This window comes from Pteronotus mesoamericanus, unplaced genomic scaffold (assembly GCF_021234165.1).
Source record: "Pteronotus mesoamericanus isolate MK-2021 breed Mesoamerican mustached bat unplaced genomic scaffold, CSHL_Meso_final contig_90, whole genome shotgun sequence".
NCBI lineage: Eukaryota > Metazoa > Chordata > Mammalia > Chiroptera > Mormoopidae > Pteronotus > Pteronotus mesoamericanus.
Window position 1 is genome coordinate 29,239,298 of NW_026555277.1, and position 24,162 is coordinate 29,263,459.

General features: G+C 39.7%; 1 protein-coding gene across 2 annotated transcripts; it reads left to right on the plus strand.

The window, feature by feature from the left end:
* The first annotated feature begins 9 nt into the window (after nucleotides 1-9).
* On the plus strand, nucleotides 10-22,162 carry TRAF6 (TNF receptor associated factor 6). 2 transcript variants are annotated; one of them, XM_054585893.1, is made up of 7 exons: nucleotides 10-215; nucleotides 6,114-6,431; nucleotides 9,435-9,585; nucleotides 10,226-10,384; nucleotides 12,017-12,088; nucleotides 14,064-14,141; nucleotides 15,294-22,162. In XM_054585893.1, exons 2-7 carry the CDS (start codon nucleotides 6,136-6,138, stop codon nucleotides 16,161-16,163), a joined length of 1,626 nt encoding a protein of 541 aa, XP_054441868.1. In that variant the 5' UTR covers nucleotides 10-215; nucleotides 6,114-6,135; the 3' UTR covers nucleotides 16,164-22,162. The 2 variants fall into 2 exon arrangements, with proteins under 2 accessions (XP_054441868.1, XP_054441869.1); XM_054585894.1 differs by having other exon boundaries at nucleotides 6,119-6,431.
* The last annotated feature ends 2,000 nt before the right edge of the window (nucleotides 22,163-24,162 follow it).

A 24,162-nucleotide genomic window follows, 5' to 3' on the forward strand; every position in this document is an offset into this window, starting at 1 on the left:
GGCTCCCCTGGGCTAGCAGAGAAGGCGGAAGTAGGGCGTCCGCGGCTGGGGTTCGGGCTCCGGGCGGCCCGGGGACGCGGTAGCGGCGGCCTTCGGGCCGGGAGGTGGGCATCCGGGCCGCCTCGGCTCGGAGCGCGGTGCCTGTCCTCTCCTGATTCCTTGGCTGAGCGGAGTCGTGTGGTTGGGTGGAATCGGCGGCCCAGAGGACGAGAGCGGTAAGTCTGCTTCTGACGTCTCCTCCGGGGCGGCCGCGGCCTCTCTACCCAGATTGCGGACGCCGCCCCCTCTCCTTTCGTTTCCTTCAGGTTAGGGACCTCTCCCCCTGTCTCTTCGCTTCCCAGAGTTTGGGGAAGCAGCCCCCTCTCCTCTCGTTTTTGTCGGGTTGGGGACGTCTTCCCCTGGCCCTTCGCTTCCCGGAGGTTGGGGACGCCGCCCCGCTTCTTGTTTCCCTAGGATTGGGGACGTCGCCCCCTTTCCCTTCGCCTCTCGGAGGTTAGGGACGCCGCCCCCTATCCTCTCGTTTCCCTCGGGTTGGGGATGTCGCCCCTGTCTCTTCGGCTCCCAGAGGTTGGGAACGCCGCCTCTTCTCCCCTCCCCTCTGTGCCCCAAGCCCGCGGGGACCTCCTTCCCCTCTCACGCCATTCCCTGGTGGGCATCCCGCGCCCACTTTGTCAATCTGCATATTCCCCTTCCCAGAAAAGGAAATTGCCTCCTGGATTTTCCCGTCCTTCGGAGCTGATACCAGTTTAAAAAAAAAAAAAAAAATCCCTTTAGGTTCTCACCGGCTCCCTCTGTCACTGTCATGGGAAAGCTATTTTTGGGTTCCTCGTTGAAATCGTTAGAGGTCCCAGGCAGCAAATTTAAAAAAAGTAAGTTCAGATCACACGAATCTTTCCTCCCCCGCCCCTGCTCTCGTCGTTCTAGCGATTGTTCAGACGCAGGGTTGATAAAGCTGTTCCTAGTATTTGGCTTTAGAGGAACTCGAACTGAGAGGTGGGACTGTCATGAATGAACAGAAAGCACCTAAAGTATTGTATTAGCAGTTTGAATGTAGAGTGTTTGCGTGCTGCTTTTACTTCTCGGGGGAGCAAATTATTAGATATCTAGCTACACAGGTTCAGGAAAACTTGTTAAATTCTAAGTGTTGGCGTTTTATCCATCCCCTGGGGATTATTAAGGAAGGTAAAAGGGGCTTTTCTGACTTTGAGCCTGGGTTTTGGGCCAGGACAGCGGGGCCTCTGTAACTCAAGGAAGGAATGTGTTTCAGGCACTTCTTGCCCACGTGATAATGAGTTTCATCCTGCACATGCTGTATTCTTTACAGTATTTCAGGATTGTAATTTGGGGTCTTTTTTTTGTGGGAAAGTTGCAACTGTGACACTGATAAATTGTTGTCCACTTGGATTTTGAAAAAATTATTCAAATTTTTGCCTCCTGGGGGGGACAAATAGTACCGAGAAAGGGGACTGCCCCTTGAATCTGTATTCAAAGTTAAGGCATAACAATTGACTATTTTTTGCAGTATTGTATTTGCAGGTCTCTCTCTGCCTTTTAAAAATAGATTTTATGGAGTTAGTAAATAGTTCCCATTTCTAAAGGTAGCAGCACTATAACGGTAATTTCCTGTTCTTTAAAAAATAAATTAAATTTATTGGAGTGACATTGGCTAATAAGGTTATATAGGTTTCAAGTGTACATTTGTATGATACATAAACTGTTCGTTTTATATCGTTTTACTTTATGAGTTATATGTTTAGTTGTGAATGACTTTCCATTGGCTTAAATTGACCAATTCAAGATATAACTTGTTCATTTCCTTAGCTTTGACATTTCTCTCATTAGCACCTGTGGATCTTAGGGAAACAAATTTTTGTGCATCACTTTACTCACCCTCACCCAAGACATTTAAGAGAATATTGTCTGCATTTTAATATAGTGTTCAGCACAAATAATGCCCCTTTTTTATTACAAAAACTTTTATTACAAAATTATATGTGTGTAATTCTGTAACAACATCACATTTAAGCGCACCATGTGACATTTTAGGCGAAATGTTCAAATTAAAACTATGCATTATTACACCCATATTATTACCCTACCAACTGCACTGAAGCAGACGTTACTTCTGCTGGATCCTGTATATTCCCAGATACAAATAGGTGGATTTAAGCCATGCTTTATGACAAGGTTGTTTTCAATACTTATTCTTTTTGCAGTCTAATTAAGTTGGCAATGGTTACATCCCACAATATTTAATTAAGGCAGTGCTTACTCTACTAGATTCACAACTGCAAAAGAAAAAATAATAATAATAATAATAAGGATGAAGCTCTTAACCTGCAAGGTAAGGAATGATTTAAACTTCATTCTGTCCCTTCTATTAATTTCTGTAGAAACAACATAAATTCTGAATATTAAGAGGAGAAAAGCGGCTATGAAAAATCTTTATTTTATAGGTAGAATATATTTTAATTCTTATTTATTTTAGCTTTTTTAACCTAAAAAATAAAAGCCAAAATGGGAGGCAGTACGCATTTATTTGGGATTCACTAGGATTGCCCTATGGGGAGCAGAATCCCAAAAGGGCCCCCCACTACAGGAGAGAAGCACGGAGATTGAGGAAAAAAGGAGGAAAGTGAGGCAAGTTATATTACAGAAGAGGTCGCTGGTGCTAGATGAGGTAAGACTAGACTTGTACTTCATTGATTGGTTAGTGACTTGGTCATCTGCAAAGTCTATTTTCATCAGTTCTTAAACAGGGTATGCTGCTTCTTACGGACTTCTTGGGATGCTGCTGGTCGGTCCAGTTTGGAAGAATAAGACACATAAGCCTCACAGGACAGTTCCTCTGCAATGACTTCTCTGACTATAGTAATATGGCTCCACCCGTGTCATCTTTCAGAGGTTACGTAAAGCCAAAAGTGGCTTGTGTAGCCTTTCATGAAGCAGATACCTGTGGCACCATATGAAGTTAAAAAGAATCCTCATAGTCCTGACCAGTGTGGCTTCGTTGGTTGTATGTCGTCCCACAAAGTGAAAGGTCACTGGTTCAATTCCCAGTCAGGGCACATGCCTGGGTTGCGGGTTCAGTTTCTGGTAGGGGCATGTACAGGAGGCAACTGATCGATGTTTCTCTCTCACATCAATGTTTCTCTCCTTTCTTTCTTCCTCCCTTCCCTGTATCTAAACAGGAAGGGAGGGAGGAAGGGAAGTAATGTGAAAAATTGAAGACCTCTAGATTTTTAAGAGCACTTGCTTTCATATTCTACACTGCATTCCTACAGTGGACTTCTTTTTAAGGAATGGTGACTGATTAGACAGGTTTTCTTAGTAACACATTTGCTATAAAAGGTCTCTCAATCTAACGACCTTCAACTCTTTGGAATGAGACTGCAAGAGGGCAGTATATAGACAATCCAGTAAACTGAATTGTAACTGGACAGTTGGCCAGAAAAAGTAGACTTAGCTCAGGAACTTGCTTTTGTCTTTTGACTAGTACTTTGATACATTCTGTACAACTAGATAACAAATACCAATTTCTCAAAGTGATTATTTAAAAAAAAATAATAATGGCTAAAGATCCAAAAGATAAATATACCTAGAATTGTCAAGGATATATAAAATGGTTTCTCTCAAGCTCACTCTGCTTTTGGGAGTAGGAATTAAAAAGCCTTTGATACATATTGGATAAAGAGCATTATCTGTCAAAAACCTGGGAAAGTTACATCCCTTTCACCTAATAATTCTGCTTCTACGAGATTTACCTAAGGAAGTAATTGGACACAAAAATGTATAAGGGAAGAAAAATATCAAAAGACATAAACCCTAGCATAGCATAACAGTGTCATATGTCCTTAGGTTTGGAAGGTATGGCGGGAGCCTCCTGTGCCATCCTGGAGCACAGGTAGAATGCTAGTTGTGTTTGCCACTATCTTGCCATCCTTCCCTTCCTCTCAGCCTGTACCAAGTCTTCCTGAGGAATTCACATTAGCTATAATGGCTTTGGGAGCTATTTTTAACTTTTCAAAAGTTGTGTATTAAAAGTAAAACAAAGTGTGAGTTTTTTTTCTACTGAATCTTTGAAATCCTGTCAACCAGTATAATAACGCTGGATGGGTCATGTTTAGTAAGAAGCTGTGGTCAGCACATTAGTCTAGTGCAATGATTTTCAACCAGCGTGTCACAGGAATTTTTAAAAGATGCACCCTGGCCAGGTAACTCAGTGGCTGGAGTGTCATCCCATACACCAGAAGGTTGTAGTAGGTTCAGTTCCTGGTCAGGCACACACCTAGGTTGGGAATTCAGTCCCTGGTCAGGGTACATATGGAAGGCAACCCATCTGTGTTTCTCTCTCATATTGATGTTTCTCATATCAATGTGTCTGTCTGTCTCTCTCCTTCTTTCCCTGTCTCCCTCTTCATCTCTCTAAAATCAATAAACATATCCTTGGGTGAGGATATAAAAACACAAACAAACATGCAATAGCTGACCATGTAGTCAGGGGCACTGAGCTCTTTTCCCTTAGATTGCCAAATTTAAAAAAAAAAAAAAAAGAAATATGACAACAGCCAACGGAACAACAGCCATTGGTGTAAATAAATCAAAATTATACCTTTTTTTTCTTTTTTGTTAACTTGGCAAATATTATAACCTTTTTTGTTGTGCCACAGAATTTTAGTAATTAGTGTGCATGTGTCATGAGATGAAAAAGGTTGAAAGTCCCTGGTCCAGTGTAGTATAAATAAAGAGAAAGAAATTTTAAATGCAGCTTTATAGACAAGTTTGTCAAAACACAAAGAGACAAACGTGGTATAGTACAAGGGGCACAGGCATGGGGTCAAGTCGACTTGGGTTCGGATTCCAGCTGTTACTCATTATGTGGGTAGTCCTCAGCAAGTCACTTCACCTTTCTTAAGTTCTGTAGTTTCCATTTTGATAAGGGGGAAGGAACAATAGAATTATAAGATTACTGTATAGAGTTACACTTAACGGTAATGCGTGCTACCAGGCACAGTTTTAAGTGCTTTCACATAGTAACACCTTTCAGTAATTCTCTCATTCGCTATATTGCCTCTGCAGCCAGAACAGGCTTCATCCATTTTCGGTGCTCATCGGATGGGACTCAGAATCTTCTTGATAAGGAAAAAAAATAGGTATCTGTAGAGATTTTAAAAAAAAAGAGAAGAGGATTGCTCTCCTAACCCACTAGGAGGATGATGGTCTACCGTTTTGACTGGGAGCTTACATTCTGTTTCAAGAACTATTTATATCTGGCACGTGTTAGGAATTTTCCATAGTTCTAATTATCTGCTACATAGACCTGATTATATAGGCTATGAATTGCTTTTAGACATTAGTTTCTCAAAAATGTAATATGATTTAGAATTGAAGGCATCCCACCTACCCATGAAAGCAGTAGTTTTCCACAGGCAAACAAAATCTCTCTTGTTTTTCCTGTCAGATAATGAAATATGGTCATTTGACATGACTGAACGCAGAAGGACACACAGATAGACTTTTTCAGTTTTATTCTTTCTACATAATAGAAATCTCTGAACACTTGGAACTACTCATGGATTTTAGGTCTAGAAAAAGAAACCAAGATCCAAAAGGTTAAGTTGCCCCAAATCACACACCTAATAGTTGCATGTGATCACCCAACCCCTTGTATATTGTTCTTAAGCTCAAAATATTAGAAGGAACTTCAGCAGCATAACTAAGTTCTTCAGCAGAAGCTTAATGAACATCTATTATGTGAAAAATCTTGTACTGAGTACTGAGGTTATGGAAATTAAATTCTTGACTTCAGTCACAGGAAACACATTTAAACAGATAATTGTGATACAGATAAGTATTAAAATTGAGCTAATTTCTTCTTTTAACTTTTTATTCTACCTACCTACTAGATCTTGAATTCCTTTATTTATTATAAAATAGTAGTCATGAAGTAAAGCTCAGAAAACTTTGACAGTTTTCCCTAAATAATATTAATGCACTTATGTATAGTAACTAAAAGGTGACCTGCATGGATAAGCTATGGTGTGTGTGTGTCTGTGCGTACGCACGCGCGTGTACATATGTTAAGGCATTTTTTTTCCTTGCTCTTTCTGCAGAGCAGTTGATAATCTCGTTACTATGAGTCTGTTAAACTGTGAAGACAGCTGTGTGTCCAGCCAGTCTGAAAGTGACTGCTGCGCCGCCATGGCCAGCTCCTGCAGTGCCGCAGCCAAAGATGACAGCGGGAGTGGAACTACCAGCACAGGGACTCTCTCCAGCTCTTTTATGGAAGAGATCCAAGGCTACGACGTGGAGTTCGACCCACCCCTGGAAAGCAAGTACGAATGCCCCATCTGCCTGATGGCATTACGGGAAGCAGTGCAAACACCATGTGGCCACAGGTTCTGCAAAGCCTGCATCATCAAATCAATAAGGTACGTGACAGAAGACAGAACTGTGAACTGTGTCCTATAACAGAACCAAACACAGAGAAGAGTATTATACAGAACACGGGAAAACCCAAATGGGTAGTTCTGTATGTAAAAAGCTGCTCAGGGAAAAAGAACACTGGACAGAAACTTGAGACATCCATATTCTTACCCTAGTTTCTGCTGTGGTATGAAAGGCAATTTCTATCTCTTGCCCTTCTCTGGCCCTCAGATACGTATATAATAAGTAAATAAGTTCTCTATGCTTTAAGAAAATAATATAAATCTACTGTAAATGATAGTTGAATATGATCTCCTCAACCATACTAAGGATGCTGACTTAATTGATTAGTTATGATTTTAACCACATTAAAGTCTGTTATCTGATATCCATGGAAAACTGTAAAATAACCAGTATTTTTAAAGTATTAATCAATGGCCCTATCTTTATAATATATCCAAAATTCAGTCCCTTCTCGCCACCTTCACTGCCACTGCCCTGTTCTGAATCGCCATCAGCCCTGTCACAGGCCTCCCTGCTTCTCCCCTTGCCCTCTTCCAAAATATTCTCCATGTAACAGCCAGAGTGGACCTGGTTAAATAAGTCAGGTGGTGTCATCTCTGCTCAGAGCATTGCAGCAGGTCATCTAGAGGAAAAAACCGAAGTGCCTGTTAGGCCCTACCTGATAGTCCATAATCCGTTTGCTGACCTCCCCTCTGCTGTGCTCTTCTTCCTTCCACCGATTCACTCTTTGCTGTTCCTTCAACATGTCAAGCAGGCTCCTGCCTTGGGGAGTTGGCTTTAGTTGTTTTCTCTGTTTGGCACATCCTGACTTCAGGTAGCTGCCCAGCTAATGCCTTCCCCTCCCTCCATTGTAGCTCAGATCTCACCACTCATAGGAGTTCTGGCTGCCCTCCTTATTCCAGAGCATGCCTCCCCTCTGTCTGCTGCCACCCCCCAATCTCTCTTACCTAGTTGGAAAATAAGTTCCTTGAGGGGCTGAGATTGATTTTATTTCTGGGAATTTCCTATGTGCAGGGAATAGTGCCTGACACACAGCAGGTGCTCAGTAGATCATGATTGCTTTTAACTGAATGAAGGTATGTAGGATTTCCATGAGTGATTCAAGTTTATCTCCCAAAAAATAAAGACATTTTACTATAATTCAAAAGTATTAGATGGGACTATTTTATGTGACTAAAGAGTTTTGTGCAGAACAAAAAACGTTGGGAGAAGTGGGAGGATTTTATGTTCTTCAAAAATTAAGCATCTAGTTGCTTGATTGATGAAGTCATTTGTAAGTAGGTTAAGCTAGCTACTCACTATCTTGTAAATTTTCTCTTTCAGCTTTGAAATTGGCTTTTCTTCTTGTGTCCTCATCTGGTTTTGCTAGCATCATAAAATGAGTTTTGAAGTGTTCCTCCCTCTTCCATTTTTTGAAAGAGTTTATGAAGGATAGGTATTATTTCTTCCTTACATGTTTGGTGGAATTCACCAGGGAAGCCATCTGCCCTTGCACATTTTTATGTTGGAAGGTTTTTGATTTCTGATTTAGTCTCCTTACTAGTAATCAGTATGTTCAGATTTTCTCTTTCTTTATGATTCAGTCTTAGTAGGTTGTACATACCATATTATGGATTGTTGATTTTTTTGTAGAGAGATGTACAGTATTTTACGAAGTGTCATCATGCCCAGGAATGTAGCTAATCTTTAGCCATTTTTTAATAGCAAGGTATTCATGAAAGTAATGGACAGTGGTCTGAAAAGGAAGTAAAACCCACAAAAGGAAGTATGAGGCTTTTTTTTTCCTAGCTCCCTCTCAGCTAGAAAGAACCACTATTTTGACTCTAATGTTCATAAAGGAAGAAATTTCTCACCCAAATAGTCATTCATGAAATCAAAATACATATTAATCTAATTCCATTAGCTCTGGGTAATGGTTTCCAGTTTACTTTATAAGTTTCTTTTATTTTCTCTTAGACATATATCACTTAGGTTTTGGGTATATATTTCAGTAAATTTGTTACATAGTTTTCTATGCCTCTCATAAAATATGTGATAGAGTACTAATCACCACAGTCTGAGAAAAGCCCCATTAGAGATTGGCTGTGTCGCACTTTTATTGGTTCTAAGGCATTTGACAGCAGACCCCATTTTCAGCACCTTTTTACCCACCACAGCACCCACCACTGTTGCCTTCCACACAGAAGGTGCTCAACCGATATTTGAGTGATTGATCAATACTTCTGTAGCCTACCTGACCTGCCACGGTATGAGAGTGAAGATTGAGACTTTCAAAAAAGTTAAGGGGAAATAAACAGACATCCAAACTCCTGAGGATGGTTTTACTCATAAGATGGAAAAAACCACCAAACGACTGGGAAAGCAGGGAATTGAGGTCTTTTTAACTCTCTACTAAATTGTACCCTAGACATAAAAATAAAGAAGTTTTGTTATTCATGAGCCAGGGTGTTCCTATAATGACTATTCAGAGGAAACCTTAAAATGTGGGCTTGTAAGGTACTGCTCGTTGTTTTAACTTTTCCTTATGACTGAGGAGGACACTGCAGACATGGTGTTGGTATCACACGCAGCATATTTAGTTTATCTCACTAGCATGTTGTATAGCTGCTGATAGGACAGAGGCCTGCCAGACTGCAAAATCCCTGTCCTTAACTTTTACTTCATTTTATGACAATCAAAATATGACTTTATTCAGTTAATTTTTCTCATTTTTTGGTTGAAATCTATCTCACAATCTAAAATCCCATTGTTCTTGATAGGTAACCAATATGGTGCTAGTTGTATTCATTCTATAAAAGGACAATTCATGAACTGTCCATAAAAGGACAGCCCCTCATAATATTATGCAATATAATCTGTTGTTATTTTCCATAGGAAATAATAAATGGAGAATTTATATGCAGTGATTTAAAGTTGTTTGAATGTTTTAATGTTAATGTTTGTTTAAGTCTACTAAATATGTGTATCTTACTTGCTTCTCTTAGGGATGCAGGTCACAAATGTCCAGTTGATAATGAAATACTCCTGGAAACTCAACTGTTTCCTGACAATTTTGCAAAACGAGAGATTCTTTCTCTGATGGTGAAGTGCCCAAATAAAGGTTGTTTGCACAAGATGGAACTGAGACATCTTGAGGTACTAAAGTTATTTTCTAGTCATTAGCGTATAGATGAGGCAGTTTCTAGAGAACAGAGACTGCGCTGTGTCCATCTATGTATTACCAATGCTTAACATATAATAATTGCGTAATAAGTAGAAACTGTATGCTGCTTATTTCAGCTACTCTGGTTTTGCCAAATGATTGTAAAGAAATCAGTATTCTTCAAGTTTTAGGAGGAAACATTATTTGCTATACAACTGAAGAGCATTTTAAATATAGGTGTCACATTTTAATTCCATAACTTCATTTCTCTCATTTTGAAATAAGCAACAAGTATTGTGTAGCCATCATCTTAGTACCCTCATTGTATTTTTTTCTTCTTTTCTAAATTGTGCGTTTTATTATGAAGTAAATGGAGTACTTCTAAAATTCAATATTAAGTAAAGCAATTGGGTAAAAGAATTTCCTTTTAAATTAAATGAATTTGTTTTTAGCCTGGTGATTTTATGAGAAATTAAATATTGTTTAAAACATTTACAAATTGCCTGCTTTACTTGGCTCCTTGTGAAAGAGTGGCTATTTCGAGAGGGAACAGTGTATACTCAGAAGAAGTTATATTTAAGAGATTCCTTACGGATTGGCAGGTACTAATCGATTCCTTTTTCCTTATTATAGGATCATCAAGCACATTGTGAGTTTGCTCTTGTGAATTGTCCCCAATGCCAGCGTCCCTTCCAAAAGTGCCATCTTAATATTCACATCCTCAAGGAGTGTCCAAGGAGACAGGTTTCTTGTATAAACTGTGCTATGTCTATGGCATTTGAAGATAAAGAGGCATGTACTAACTTGGATTTGTTAATTCCACTACTTCTTAAATTTTGTTTTTATTGATTTTAGAGAAGAAGGGGAGGGGACGAAGAGAGGGAGAAAGAGGGAGAGACATCGATTTGTTTTTCCACTTACTTATGCATTCATTGGTTGATGTATGTTCCCTGACTGGGGATTGAATCCACAATCTTGGTGTATCAGGGTAACGCTCTAACCAACTTAGCTACCCAGCCAAGGCCTTAAATTATTTTTTAATATACATTTGAGGGGCTTTGCAGTAGATGAGGATATTATCCCAACTCTGAGTCTTATATTATCAGTTGTGGGAAGATTTATTTTTAAGAAACAAAGTTCACTAAACTATTTTAGTAAGTAAGTGTAGGATTTATATTTGTCTATCTTTCTTAGAAAACATTGTTTATACTACTTACCACTGTAGTAGATCTGCAAATAACAAAACCTTCCAGGAAAGATGTGTGCTGGTGTACTTTCCTGTGTGATATTTTAATGACGAGTCTTAGATTAGAGACAAACAAGTAGATTGATTAGTGTATAAAACTTATGCTTTACTCTTTGAAAAAGAGACTGGGTTGTTAAAACTTTTGTGGAAAATAAATCCCACAGCATGTGTTTTTTTGGTGATAATTCGCTGACCTTTATACATATAATAAATTCATTTTTCTGTAAATATGTTACACTTCAAATAAAACGTTTACCTTTAAAAAGAAACCTCATAGCACTGGACAGTATCATGATGATAGAGCAGTTTTTTTCATTCAGAAACTGAGATGTAAAGAAGTTAAGTAATTTTACATATTATGTAAGTAATTCTATATTAATGTGTAATGGCAAAGTTAGCCCCGAGAGCCTAGTCCTGGATACCTATCCTGTGTCCTCTTTACACAAACAACCCATATATAATTTATATTCTTTCATAGCTATGAAGATACTTCCTTAAATTTTATTTCTTATAAGCTTATTTTGGTAATTTTTCCTACTTTCTTATGAAATCAAGCCTATGATACTCATTAAGCTGATGAAATATTCAAAAAAGTGAACTAAGTTGTTATAAATGAGGAGAAGTCTGAGGCATAATTAGAACAAATTGATGTCTTTCTAAACTGAAGTAAATGGACTTAACCTGAAGGGTTAATTATTTCTTAAATTCATTGTATTTTAGAAGACAAGGTTTACCCTCCCAGGCCTGTGAGAACCTGGGCACCAAAGCCTCCTGTCCTAATACTGCTCATGTCCTTTAACCTTCCTGATAAGAATTTTATTTAAGTCATCATTATGCTGCTGGAAATTTTTGGAAGAATGCCTTTGGAGAATTACGGTTTTGGTAAATGATGTCCAAACTAGTCACAAACGCTGTGTCTCGGGTTGAAAGAAGAGATTTAAAAAGTTCTTTTACATATTGCTCCATTCTTTTAAAGAGCTGAAATGCAACATGTATCTCATTACTATACTGGCAAAGGGAGAGGAAATATCTTTCCTATATTATTCTCAGTTGTTTTTTTAATACACACTGATGTCCTTAATTTGTTTATAGTGAAAAACTTACTTTTATAAAAATAGGTTGTTTTTACTTTTTCAGATCTTCTCATGCTTTTCTTTTATTTCTCTAATAAAATTCAGGTCCATGACCAGAGCTGTCCTTTGGCAAATGTCATCTGTGAATACTGCAATACCATACTCATCAGAGAACAGGTATGATAATTCCCTTTCATCAAGTAGTATTTCCATCAATAGAGTAAAGAAGTGAGGTTTTTAATGAAATCAGTAAGGCAAAATGAATACAGGTTGAAGAAATGTTAGAACTATGTGAAACAGTATCAAATAAATTAATGTAATAAGTACTTTCAGAAAAATCAAAGTACTTGCCCTAAGTACTTAAAGTCATTAACTTAATACCATGTTTATGTACATCTATAAAAATTTCTGGACCAAACCAGGTAATTTTAAGATACAAATAATCAAAATCCCCATTTAAAGGAAAGAAAACACCTTAAGAAATACATATTTACACAAGGTGAAATAAGGATCTCAGGTACCCAGAGCCCAGCTGAAAGGACAGGGAAAGTCGGCTCAGCAGCAGCACCTCGTCTGCCCCAGGGCCCTGAGACACACTGAGAGGCGCTGAGCCGCCAGGACCCGCAGCCCTTGTTCCAGCGTCCCGGGGGCCCCTGGCGGGCGGCCGCAGCAGCAGCAGCAGCAGCAGCAGCAGCAGCAGCAGCAGCAGCAAGTGTGGTAGAAAGCCGTACGCTCATGTTATTAATAGAGATAGGAAGACTATTTGATTTCTGTCTTCTGACATTTGGGGGATTTACCCACAAAACCTGAATATTAGTCACTATTTATACACCCATGAAATCTGCAAACCCAGAGATTATAATTGATTACTAACTAGAGATATGCAACCTGGCACTCGACTAAACTTTTCCATTGGTCTTAAGAGTCCTTTAGTTGTTTTGTTTTTTGTTTTTTTCCAACAAAGCCTTAATTCGAAGGTGTTAAACTTTTTTTTGCTTATGAACTCTCACCTCCCTAGTTTTTCTTTTTGCTCTGTTGTAATATTTAAAGGAAACTGCGCAGTGCATCTAAAACCCAACAAAAATAAAACTTAAGGTAGGAACAAATCCTAGGTTAAGGGTCAGAAAAATCTAGGTTTTGATCCTGGTTGTGCCAATGACTTGCCCGCTTGATCTCTGGCAAGAAAGTTGACATTCTAGATAAAGGATCAGCAAACCAGCCTGCCAACTAAATGTGGCTCACTGCCTGTTATTATAAATAAGTTCTGTTGGAACACAGCCATGCCTTTGTGTCTGTATGTCAAATATGGCTGGCTTTCCACCACAGTGGCAGAGTTGAGCACTTGGGACAGAGACCATGAAAATATTTACTCTCTGACCCTTTACAAAAAATCATGCTGACCACTGTTCTCAATTATGCAGAACTGAAGGATTGGGTTAAATGGTCTCTAATGTCATTTCTCCTTCAAATATCTATGACTATAGTTAATCTAAATTTCTAAAAGGAATTTGGTATGAGTTTCAAAGAATATGATTCTCCATAATGGATCTTACCTTAAAGACTGTTTTAGAGTCCCCCAATCAAAAGCTGAGACATTTCTTTAGAACTTTTATTAATGTGATTGAAATGCCTTCTAACATCTGTACCTCCCCATTATAGCCAAAACACGCCCAGGTTAACAAAAGCTAAGGAGATTTATGAAAGGCGATCATGAGGGCAGTACTGGGTGTAGTCCGTAGCTTTAATTGACCACTCCCTATTAAATGGTGTGGACCACAGTGAGAGTCCTGGGTAACTTTGCAGTTGAGGTTGACATCAGAAGGTGCTTTTTCTTTAAAATGTCCCTAGAGGGTTCCAGTTTCCAGCAATAGGAACAAATTTATATTCTTGAAATAAATTTTGAGTGGTTTGGGGGATGATATGAAATGTTGATATTTCCTTCCTTTCTGACTTTTGGAAGTAATTTTTTTTTAATCTTTTTGGGCTACCTGGTCTCTGTTGCAGCTATTCGACTCTGCTATTGTGACGCTGTCATAGATAATACATGATTTTGTGTAAGCGAAATCTAAAGCTTTATTTCCAGTGTGATGTCATCAAACTAGAACATGATATGAAGAGAAAAGCATTTTTCAACCTTTGTTTTGGTTTTCAGATGCCTAATCATTTTGATCTGGACTGTCCTACAGCCCCAATTCCATGCACATTCAGTACTTTTGGTTGCCATGAAAAGGTAAGATGTTTGTTTTTCTTTTAATTCTTGAATATAGAGAAAGAAAATTCAGTTACATAGTGCAGTGAAGAATACCAGTGGGAATGGAGGGGGCTGATATGCATTGTATATAGTGTTCTTAGAACTCAGAATACTGATTTGGGGAGGTAGCTAATGCTGAATGGAAGGTATAGGATTCAGATCATATGGAATGAGTGTGTGCAAGAAAAGACACATCAACCAGAAAATGCGTTACGGCGAACAGTCTTAGAATTTGATGAACCAGGCAAGGAGAGGGCATTGTTGTAGTCTCCAAAATTAGCTTCATGACTAGTGATCAGTTGTGTCAAATGTCTGAGATCGATCATTATTTATGAAAAGTCGTTCTTTCTGGAGAGTACAACTACACTTTTGCTTTTCCATTATGTTTTTTACCTGACTCTTTTACAATAAACATGCATTTAATAATTTTAAAAAATAGAAGGAGCAAGTTTTATATAGTATGGTTTCATTTTGTGGGCAAATTCTGTATTTGTATACACAAGGAAAAAGACTTGAAGGAAATGTATCAAAATGTTAACAATAGTTAAGTGAGATAATAGGTAACTTATTTTCTTTTTGATCATCTATATTTTCTGTTTTCATAATATATATGACTTCTTACAATAAAAATTGTTATGCCAAGAATATTTTTTCATATAATAATTACAGTGTTCTTGAAGACCTGAGAAGAGTATGAAGACAGGAAAGATAATTATATTCTGAGGGAAAGTGTTAGGGGAGAGAATGTTTGAAGATAAAGAAGAAAAGGGATAACTGAGCAGCACCGCTGAGGTGTTAAAAGGGTGGGTGCCATTGAAGAGCCCAGGTGAAGCATTAATCTTGAACAAGAAGAGAGTCATCTCTGAGTCAGCAGAGAAGAATGGGTGTGGATCCTGCTACGTTTGTAGGTGGGAGGGAGCTTTATCTAACTCAACAGATAGCCTCAGTTTTTCAGCAAATTACGAGGCAAGATCATCTGTTTGGGTCAAGAATCTGATGGAGACAAAGAAGGTTGTAGGGATTGAGGGAAATGGCGACTCTACTTAAAAACCTTTTATTTGGCCGGGCTAGGTCTCTTTCCTCGTCCGCACAGTATCCGTTCACAGCCTAAAGCTTGTGCTTGATTTTTAGATGCAGAGGATTCATTTGGCACGCCACCTACAAGAGAATACTCAGTCACACATGAGAATGTTGGCCCAGGCTGTTCAAAGCTTAAACCTTGCTGTGGCTCCCAGGCCTCAACGTGACATGCTGCCATATGATTCTTCCTCTCTGCCCCGGATCTCCTCTGGTTGTCATGCAGAGGTGCAGAATTTCCAAGAAACCATTCAACAATTAGAGAGTCGTCTCGTAAGACAAGACCATCAAATCCGGGAGCTGACTGCAAAAATGGAAACTCAGAGCATGTACGTAGGTGATCTCAAACGAACTATTCGAACCCTTGAAGACAAAGTTGCTGAAATAGAAGCACAGCAGTGCAATGGGATTTACATCTGGAAGATTGGTAACTTTGGGATGCACTTGAAATCTCAAGAAGAGGAGAAACCTGTTGTCATTCATAGCCCTGGATTCTACACCGGCAAACCTGGGTACAAACTCTGCATGCGCCTGCACCTTCAGTTACCGACTGCTCAGCGCTGTGCAAACTATATATCCCTCTTTGTCCACACAATGCAAGGAGAGTACGACAGCCACCTCCCTTGGCCCTTCCAGGGTACTATACGTCTTACAATTCTTGATCAGTCTGAGGCAGCTGTAAGGCAGAATCATGAGGAGATAATGGATGCCAAACCAGAGCTGCTTGCCTTCCAGAGACCCACAATCCCACGGAACCCAAAAGGATTTGGCTATGTGACTTTTATGCATCTGGAAGCCCTAAGACAAAGAACATTCATTAAGGATGACACTTTATTAGTACGCTGTGAGGTCACCACTCGTTTTGACATGGGCAGTCTTCGAAGGGAGGGCTTTCAGCCACGGAGTACTGATGCGGGGGTATAGCATCCCCTCGTTTGTCTTTTATTTTTTTCTAAAACCTGTCTGGAGAAAGCAGTGCCTTTCCTTGCTCTGTGCTTAATAATAATATGTAAGCAAAAAAACAGTGAGAAAGATGGAATACCCAGCAGGGAATGTGGTAAGACAGGTCACTTGTCACTTGCCCTTTTTTTCTGTCATAAATACCTACAGCAGTTTTTCCTTGACAATCTACATGTTCCATGCTTTTTCAAGATTGTTACAACCGAAGTGCCTGTGGCATACTGCAGCAGCTATTTGTCAATTAGTATACCTCTTTGTTTTGCCTTCGTGGGCTTTTGCTACAGAATGTTCTACTGCCAGAAGCCCAGGATTGGAGTAATAGAGCTCAAACCTTTTAATAATAATGAATGTTCCTTAAAACTTTAGCTTATTTTTATAATATATGTGTAATATATTAAAGTTGAGAATCACTACGGCCTTGTGCTGGTGGCCAGCAAGAAGAGTTAACCACTATAAAGTTGAGTTCTCATTTGACCTCCAGTAGATTTCAGAGGATTTGAACCTTAATCCTCGGAAAGCTTAAGTTCTCATTCACCCTGTGTCCCTCCCCCACTTCCCCACCCCAGGGTGTTACTAAGGGTACTCAGGGACTAGTTTAAATATAACCTTATTCAGTGTGCACATGCTGTCTGTTGAACAATTCTTGTGGCAGTGTTTCATTCTACCTTGCTTACTATTTCTTTGAGGCTAAGAAGCATCTTCAACCTTTAGGACTATAGGCAATCATGTGGGTACCAGCTGCTCAGTGTTACCCTATTGTATAAATTCCTTTTTGTCTATTCAGTGCAGAGTGTATTCCACAGCCCAGGTTATGTTCCCTGATGCCTAATACTTGTAGGACAAGGAGATGCACGTATATAATTACCAACATAAAAAGTAAAAAGGGCTCAAAACTAGTTCTCTTAATATGACTTCTCATGGGTGATAACAAAAGCTATTTGAGCCAGAAATTGTCAGCTCTTTGGAACACCCTCTGATTTCATTTAGTTAAGTGGAGCAAAATTGATTTTCTAAAAGCAAAATTTTGTAATACCCTAGGAGATCCTTGATGATACCTGAGCAGTCCCAGACTAGGATTGCAAGTCATAGCGGTTATATCAGGACTTAGCTTGAACAGTTGCTCTGGTTCAACAGCTCATGCCTGAGGGAGATCATGTGGAATTTACTGAAGTGACTAAATGTTCCTAATAGGGAGAGATGATTTCTGTGCCATTGTATATTTGTTAAAGGCCTGTAGGTATTAAATATTACCTAGGCGAAATCTAGTTCTCAGGGTGGCCCCCACTAGCATGGGCTCTTATCAAGAATCTAAGGGCTTCGGTAACCTTGCCGCGGTGTGGTTCGAGGCTCTGCCAGGGATCACCATCATGGGCACGTACTTACTCATCCCCCGAGTTGCCACTGGGCACATCTGCAGGTTCACTGAGGGCCAAGGGTAAAAAGGTTGCCTGTTCACAGCAATGGACTTAGATGGAAAGAGGGATGGAAAGAGATTGGCTTGTCTCGAGTTAATTGTTACTATACGTCAAAGGGTTTAGAAAACAATGATTAAGGAAGCATTTTTCTGATTGGTGAAAAATGCTCATCTACCCCTGCTAGAAGGTTATGTAGTGTGCTATGTACCGTGGTATGTAGCATGCAGTGTATTATGTAGTGGGTAATAAACATTTTTTTAAAAAAAATAACCTAAGATGACCCATACACTATGCTGTTAATACAAGGTTGTGTAAAGTTGTGTGGTCATGAGAGATGGTACTGTGTCTCCAGGGAAGCCAGATCATAGCCCCCTGACCAATGTCAAAGGTCAGCCTTGGAAAAAGCTAAATACCATGTGATTTCACTCACATATGGGACATAAAACTTGAAACTCACAGACACAGACAGCGGCATGGCGGATACCAGAGGAAACGGGGGACTGAGCGGGGAGTTAAGGGCTCAATTACATAATGACGGAAGCCAGTTTGACTGCGGGAGGGGGCACACAGTGCAATCCACAGATCGCGTATCACAGAAATACGCGCTCGGAAACGATGTAACTAGTAACTCATGTCACCCTGATAAATATAATTAATAAAACTTTTTTAGAAAGGAAAAATCAGCCTTAATTTTAAGAGGAAGCCAAGAGACTTTGTGGAAAAGACTGGTTTCAGTTCCAGGCAGACCCAGCCTGGAAAGGTCACTTTGACCTTTCCCTTTACTTATCTCTCTCCCCTCACTCCTCAGCCCACGCTTAGGTTCCTGCTCCGGTGGGTTTCTGTTTGAAGTGAAAAGGTCGTGCAGTCTCCTACTACCACCCGACGGACTAGCCGGCAGTTTCTGTCCCTTGGCTGCCATGCTTCCCAGCCAGCTCCTGAGAATCGTCGAGCCAGCTCTGCTGCGGCTCCCATGGTTGCGTGTCAGTGAAGAAGGAGCCGTTGAGCCAGCTCCATTTACAAAGTGAGCGGTAGCTATTTTTGTTACCTAGAAGAAAGCCGGAAGGACATCTACTATTTTTGATGACTTTTCTTTGTTCTTGTATGTGATACATTTCCTATTTTTAAAAAGTGTACTTTTATCAGAGAAAAAAATTAAGTGTTGCCACAAAACATTCAACCCCATCAAAAAAGGAAATGATATTTAAAAGCTTCCTGGTCTGGTTAAATTTCTAATTAAAAGCATGGCTGTGTATTAGATACTGAGGAGTCATTTCCTGCTTGGGTTTTTTTGTCTTGTTTTGTTTTTTTCCCTACTCAGGAATCTTAATCCAAATAAACAGTTTTTTGTCTAGCTCCAGGTTTCCTATTTGTAAAATAAGGAGTTAGATTAGACGTTTCCAAGGTCTACTCCAACCATACAATTCCGTTTCAAGAAATTTAAGTTCTAACTAGCTGCCTGTGGACGACACTTCCAAAAGGATTTTGCCAGTAGAAAATTGCTTTAGCTTATTTTTTGCTGACATAATACTTTACTTCAATTTCGTGTGTGCCGTCTGGGTCTCATCTTAATAAGCAATTTTTTTAACCCTCAACATTTGGCACTTTGTCATAAACCAGCCACTTATTTCATACCAGTCATGCATTGTGAATATAGGATAAAAGTAATGGCTGGACTGTCATTCCAAATAGAAACATTTGTTAAGACTTCCACTCAGAATCAAGTCTTTCCTGGAAAGCTGGTCTGTTTTTCAAATCTGCCCCACCCTCTGAAATACGCTAGTTTCACTCAGTTGCCCTACAAGTATTTGGGCCATGTATTTATACTTTATCAACCTTTTAACATATTTATCGTTTGACATCATTCTCGGACATGGCTAAATTGAAAATAAATTGTTTCCTCATTTCCCAGACACTTCCGACCCAATGGTGATGAAACGTGCCTCAGGGCACACATTTTTCTGTTAGAAAACAAGTCAGGATGTCAATTTGTAGCTTTCTACTAGGCTCTGGCTGTTGCAGCAATGAGTTACTGGCTCCTATAATACAGCGATTTTCAACGTTGTGCCACAGAATTTTTAAAACATGTGACACCTGACTATTTAGTCAAGGGCACTGACCTCTTTTCCCTGAGATTGTCAAATAAAAAATGACAAGAGCCAGCACAATAGCCGTCCAGGGTGAACGAATTGAAATTACATCTATTTTTTTGGTCAGATCAGCATTAAAAAATACAGTTTTTGGTGTGCCGCAGAACTTTAGTAATTAGCTTATGTGTGCCATGAGATGGAAAAGGTTGAAAAATCACTGCTATAATACAATGCAATTTTTATTTTGGGGAATAAGAAGAGAAAGAAGTAAAATAGAAGAGAAAAAAAACTGAAATACAATGAAAGGTGAGATTTTCCCTTAATGATGGACTCATGTGGAGATGCTGGATGATCTCTAGCAATTAGTTTTGTGGTAGGTATAAAATTATAAAATTGTCCTCTGTTACCTGTGTATGCCAGTAGGCCTTAGATAAACTAAGCGTATTTGTGAATTACGCACTCAATTAGGGTACATTCTCAGGGGGGAGCAGTTGCTCACTGTTCCTTTATCCAGAGAACCCGCCAATCCCTGATGACCAGAACATTTTTGACTATTTGAGATTTTCCTAACTTAAGACTTTGAAGCACTTTTCCTTTATACAGTTACTGCTGCTCTTTTCTTGCCTTGCCTGAAACTCTACTCATTGTTTTCTATAAAATATCATTGGGTGTTTTTGTGATGCCTGCTTCCTAAGCAGTGCAATGCCTTCAGGAAATGAAAAAGGGAAAATAGTCATTTGTATATTTCTTTTGAAATACATTTTTTTTTTAACATCCTCGGGTTCACATCATGAGTTGTAGTTACTTTCACAGTTGCTGTTCTTGCATCTATAGAACGGACTTGGCACTTCCAAATTCCCGGTATCCGGAGAGATGATCTGATGAAATTAAATGAGATGGGTGTCTGCAGATTGTAACACTGAATTACAGCTTTTGTGGTTAGTGGACCACAAATGCTTGCAAGGAGATGCCTAGTTGTTTTTGCTAAATGTCACCTAGGCCTTTAATGTTTTAAAGCTTTTTGCTCCCTGAAAATCTGGGTGTTGTTATAAAATTATAAAATACTGAACAGTAGCTCTAGAGGGGGAAAACGCGGAATGAGGAGACGGGTGCTCTCCCCCTCCCAGAGGGCTCCCTCAGTGGCCGGGCCTTGAGGACGCGCAGGACAGAAGGTGTTCTCTGCTCTCAGACTTGCAGCTCTGCGTGCAGGGGCAGTTTGGCTCCCAGGACATCACCGACGCACAGCTGAGGTGCCTCTTCCGAGCCATCACCTCGGAAAAGAAGGACCTCTCCTTACAGCGTTCTTGCCTGTGCTGACCACTTGCATTTATCCCAAGATTCTTCCAGGTAGACTTTTGGTAGAAGCTTAAGTGCCCGTGGAAAGAAGGGCACATGGAGCCATGTATTCCACGAAGTAAGTGCCACCAGTGGTCCTAGAAGTCCCTAAGAACGGTTTTCTACGGCAGGCCTCAGGAGAATGCGGGGATAAATGATGAATGAAACACCGAGGGCCAGAGACGCTGTTCACTGCTGAAACCCTGTACTTAGCGCAGTGCCTGGCATGCAGTGCACACTCAAATATTTAATGGCGAACATTTGGTGAAAATACTGGTTAAAGCTGACCAGTTCCTGATAGTGTATCATGTAAGTTTTAGATCCTAAGGCATAGATGTTACCATTTTTGCTTTTTTCCCCTAGCCCTTTACTATGAAATTTTTCAAATGTACAAAAATGTTGAAAGAACTGTGCAGTGAAGGTCCATCACCTAGCATCTACAAATAACGTTTTGTTACATTTGTCTCATCACCTAACAGATGTTACTTTTACCGCATCTACTTGCAGCTTGGTATTTCTTTTAAATAAAAAGCTCATGGCTAAAGGGATTAAACAGTTTTAATGGAGCTGCCTTACGCTCTTTGGGGAAACCTGTGATAAATGTGTATAAGTACAATTGTAGTCCACACATCAAGCTAGTTTTAAACCTGTAAATCTGTTATGCTGAATTTTTGTCTTATTTTGCCTGAAAGGATGTTTTTTATAATGGATTTATCTGAAAGTCATGATCAATTGTGCACAATAGTCTAATGTTTTTTTCATGCTTGATAAACTATCCAATTTCTCTGGTGAGAATGTATTTGTTCTCCATTTTGCTTATACAAGGTTCCAGGATTGTTCCCAGAGGACTGCAAAGGCAATGTAATTTAGCATATAAACCATTAAATTAGGAGCTAAGATTTAGATTTTGCTCCTGACTGAACACAGGCAAATCAGTTCTTTTTTGTCTTTGTGTCCATTTACCTGTAAAGTAGGGACTAAAATTTGAAGTTTAGATTCAAGTCAAGTAATGGGTAACACTAATGTGTGGATCTAGTAAGAAAGACACTTAAGGAATCCAGGCAGCCTCTTACAATTTTATAACTGTGACAAGCTATGGTATGAAATCTGATTTTTAAAAAATTGAAGCATATGGTGAAAGAGTTTTATCAAAAAAAAAAACAACAACAACAAAAAAAAAACCCTGCTGTTGCTTAGAACTTAATTATCGCCACAGAATTTGTGAGTGGTTTTCCTAATCTATCCGGACTCTGAAATTAATGTGTTGTGAGAGGGAGTGAATGCAAATTTGGCAGGAGGGGAACAGTATACACACACAGACTGAAAATCAGTGTTCGGTTTCAGAGCAGATTGTATAGGAGAGGAGGGGAGCTTAAAGGAATTACGCAGATGTACTGCAGCACCCGCTCCTCAGGCTGCCCACAGCATCCCCACAGAAAACAAGCCCTGGTCCCGCCTGCCCGTGGCTTAGCCTCTGATGGTCTCCATCGGGCCCTGAAGTTGCAGGGTTGACCCAGGGATAAAAGCAGGGTCTCCACACTCTGTTTAATACACGCCCTGCCCTTTCTAGACCCAGGTCATGAATGCAGAATCACATGCATCTCAGAGGCACAGTGGCATTTTTACTTCAGATCACCTCTGAGTAGCGGTTGCAAGGATATAACCATAACAGTGTTCCTTGAATGGCACTTTATTGAATATTAATGAAAAGAAAACAAATGCCCGACTGACATGCCTGACTCCTCCTGTTTATTGTTAATTCAGCCTGTGTATTGCACTCGTATCTTTACCCCAAAAATACTCTGAATCAAAATGAAATATGTATATATTAAAATATAAGTGGTTTTCCAGGTTTTTTAAAATAAAATAACGACGCATTTGATTTTTGCTTTACCTTTGTTCTGTTTTGGAGACTCTAACTCTGTAGTGGGAGAAAAGGATGATTCCAGGCACTCTTCCTTGGAAATAAATGAAATTAATATCTAGCTCCTTCAAGAAATAGTAAACTCTGTGGTCTGAGCTGTGGTTTCTGCCCTGGGACCACTGAAAATGCATTTTGCAAAACAAAATTGGACCCAAAGAGGGAGGATACCTAAACAGGTAAATAGAAAGTGTGAAACCAGGCAAATAACAGCATGAACTTACCTCTGCCTAATAAATAAAAACCTCAGTTCTCCCTGGTTCCAGGCGTGGCTACCTCTCCTCAGCCAACTCCCTGGATGAGCTTTTAAGGGATGTCCGCCTCTCCTGAGGGGAGTCAAAATCATGTGTAAGCTTTCTTCGCATCAACCCTGTCTCCTCAAATAAGGTCTACTTCCCAAAATGGGGTGGAAGCGCTGTTAAGACGTGTAACTGTTACTTTACAAAACTCCACCTTAACTTTAAAATGAAAGTTCCCAAAGTTAAATACTAGTATTAATCACATAAGCCATAAATTTTTAAAAACATTCCACCTCTAATTTAGGGTAGCTTCTTGACACTTCTGATTCATGCTTGTGAATGTCTGTTACACAGCTGACACATTTTTTTTTCCTGTCACATTTTTTAAATTAACCTTTGTACAGGGACCAGCAGGGGCAGGATTACTTTATAAAGTAACAATTGCAGCCTTGTCAGGAGATGATGCATAATCACAAATTTTTGGCTTGGTCTGTCTGGGTAGGGATTTGCACATGTTAATATAAATGTAAGTCAGGGAGTCTGATCTTCACAGAATTTATGCTTCTGAAAGCTTAATAATAAAACCACACTAACAAGTAGACCCTAAAGTCCTGAAAAAATGATCCTTCCCATCCTGCTGTATCCTGATTGGCAGAGGGGAAGAGGGAGAAAGACGGAAAGACAACGAGACCGCGGGGGTGGGGAAGTGCTGTCCACCTGAGGAGGTCTGGCCTCTGTCTTAATTTGTCTTAATTTTCCTTTCCCCAGCTGGCCACGTAATTTCAGGTGTCTGCATAAAGTAGACAAAGCCCCACCAGAAGTCCTTAAAGAAGGTAACTGTTCCCTTTAGAATAGTTAGGAGCCTGAAAGTGAAATGTATTTCCAACCTAATCTGATAGTCCTTTGGAGCCACCGTTACAGACAAGAATGAAAGAAAGCAGGTTTTCTGAATACAACTAGGCTAAC

Coding starts and splice junctions, on each gene's coding strand:
- TRAF6 (XM_054585893.1), top strand. CDS start 6,136: ATGAGTCTGTTAAACTGTGAAGACAGCTGTGTGTCCAGCCAGTCTGAA. Junction 10,385..12,016: donor TGGCATTTGAAGATAAAGAG/GCATGTACTAAC, acceptor AATAAAATTCAG/GTCCATGACCAGAGCTGTCC. Junction 12,089..14,063: donor CCATACTCATCAGAGAACAG/GTATGATAATTC, acceptor TTTGGTTTTCAG/ATGCCTAATCATTTTGATCT.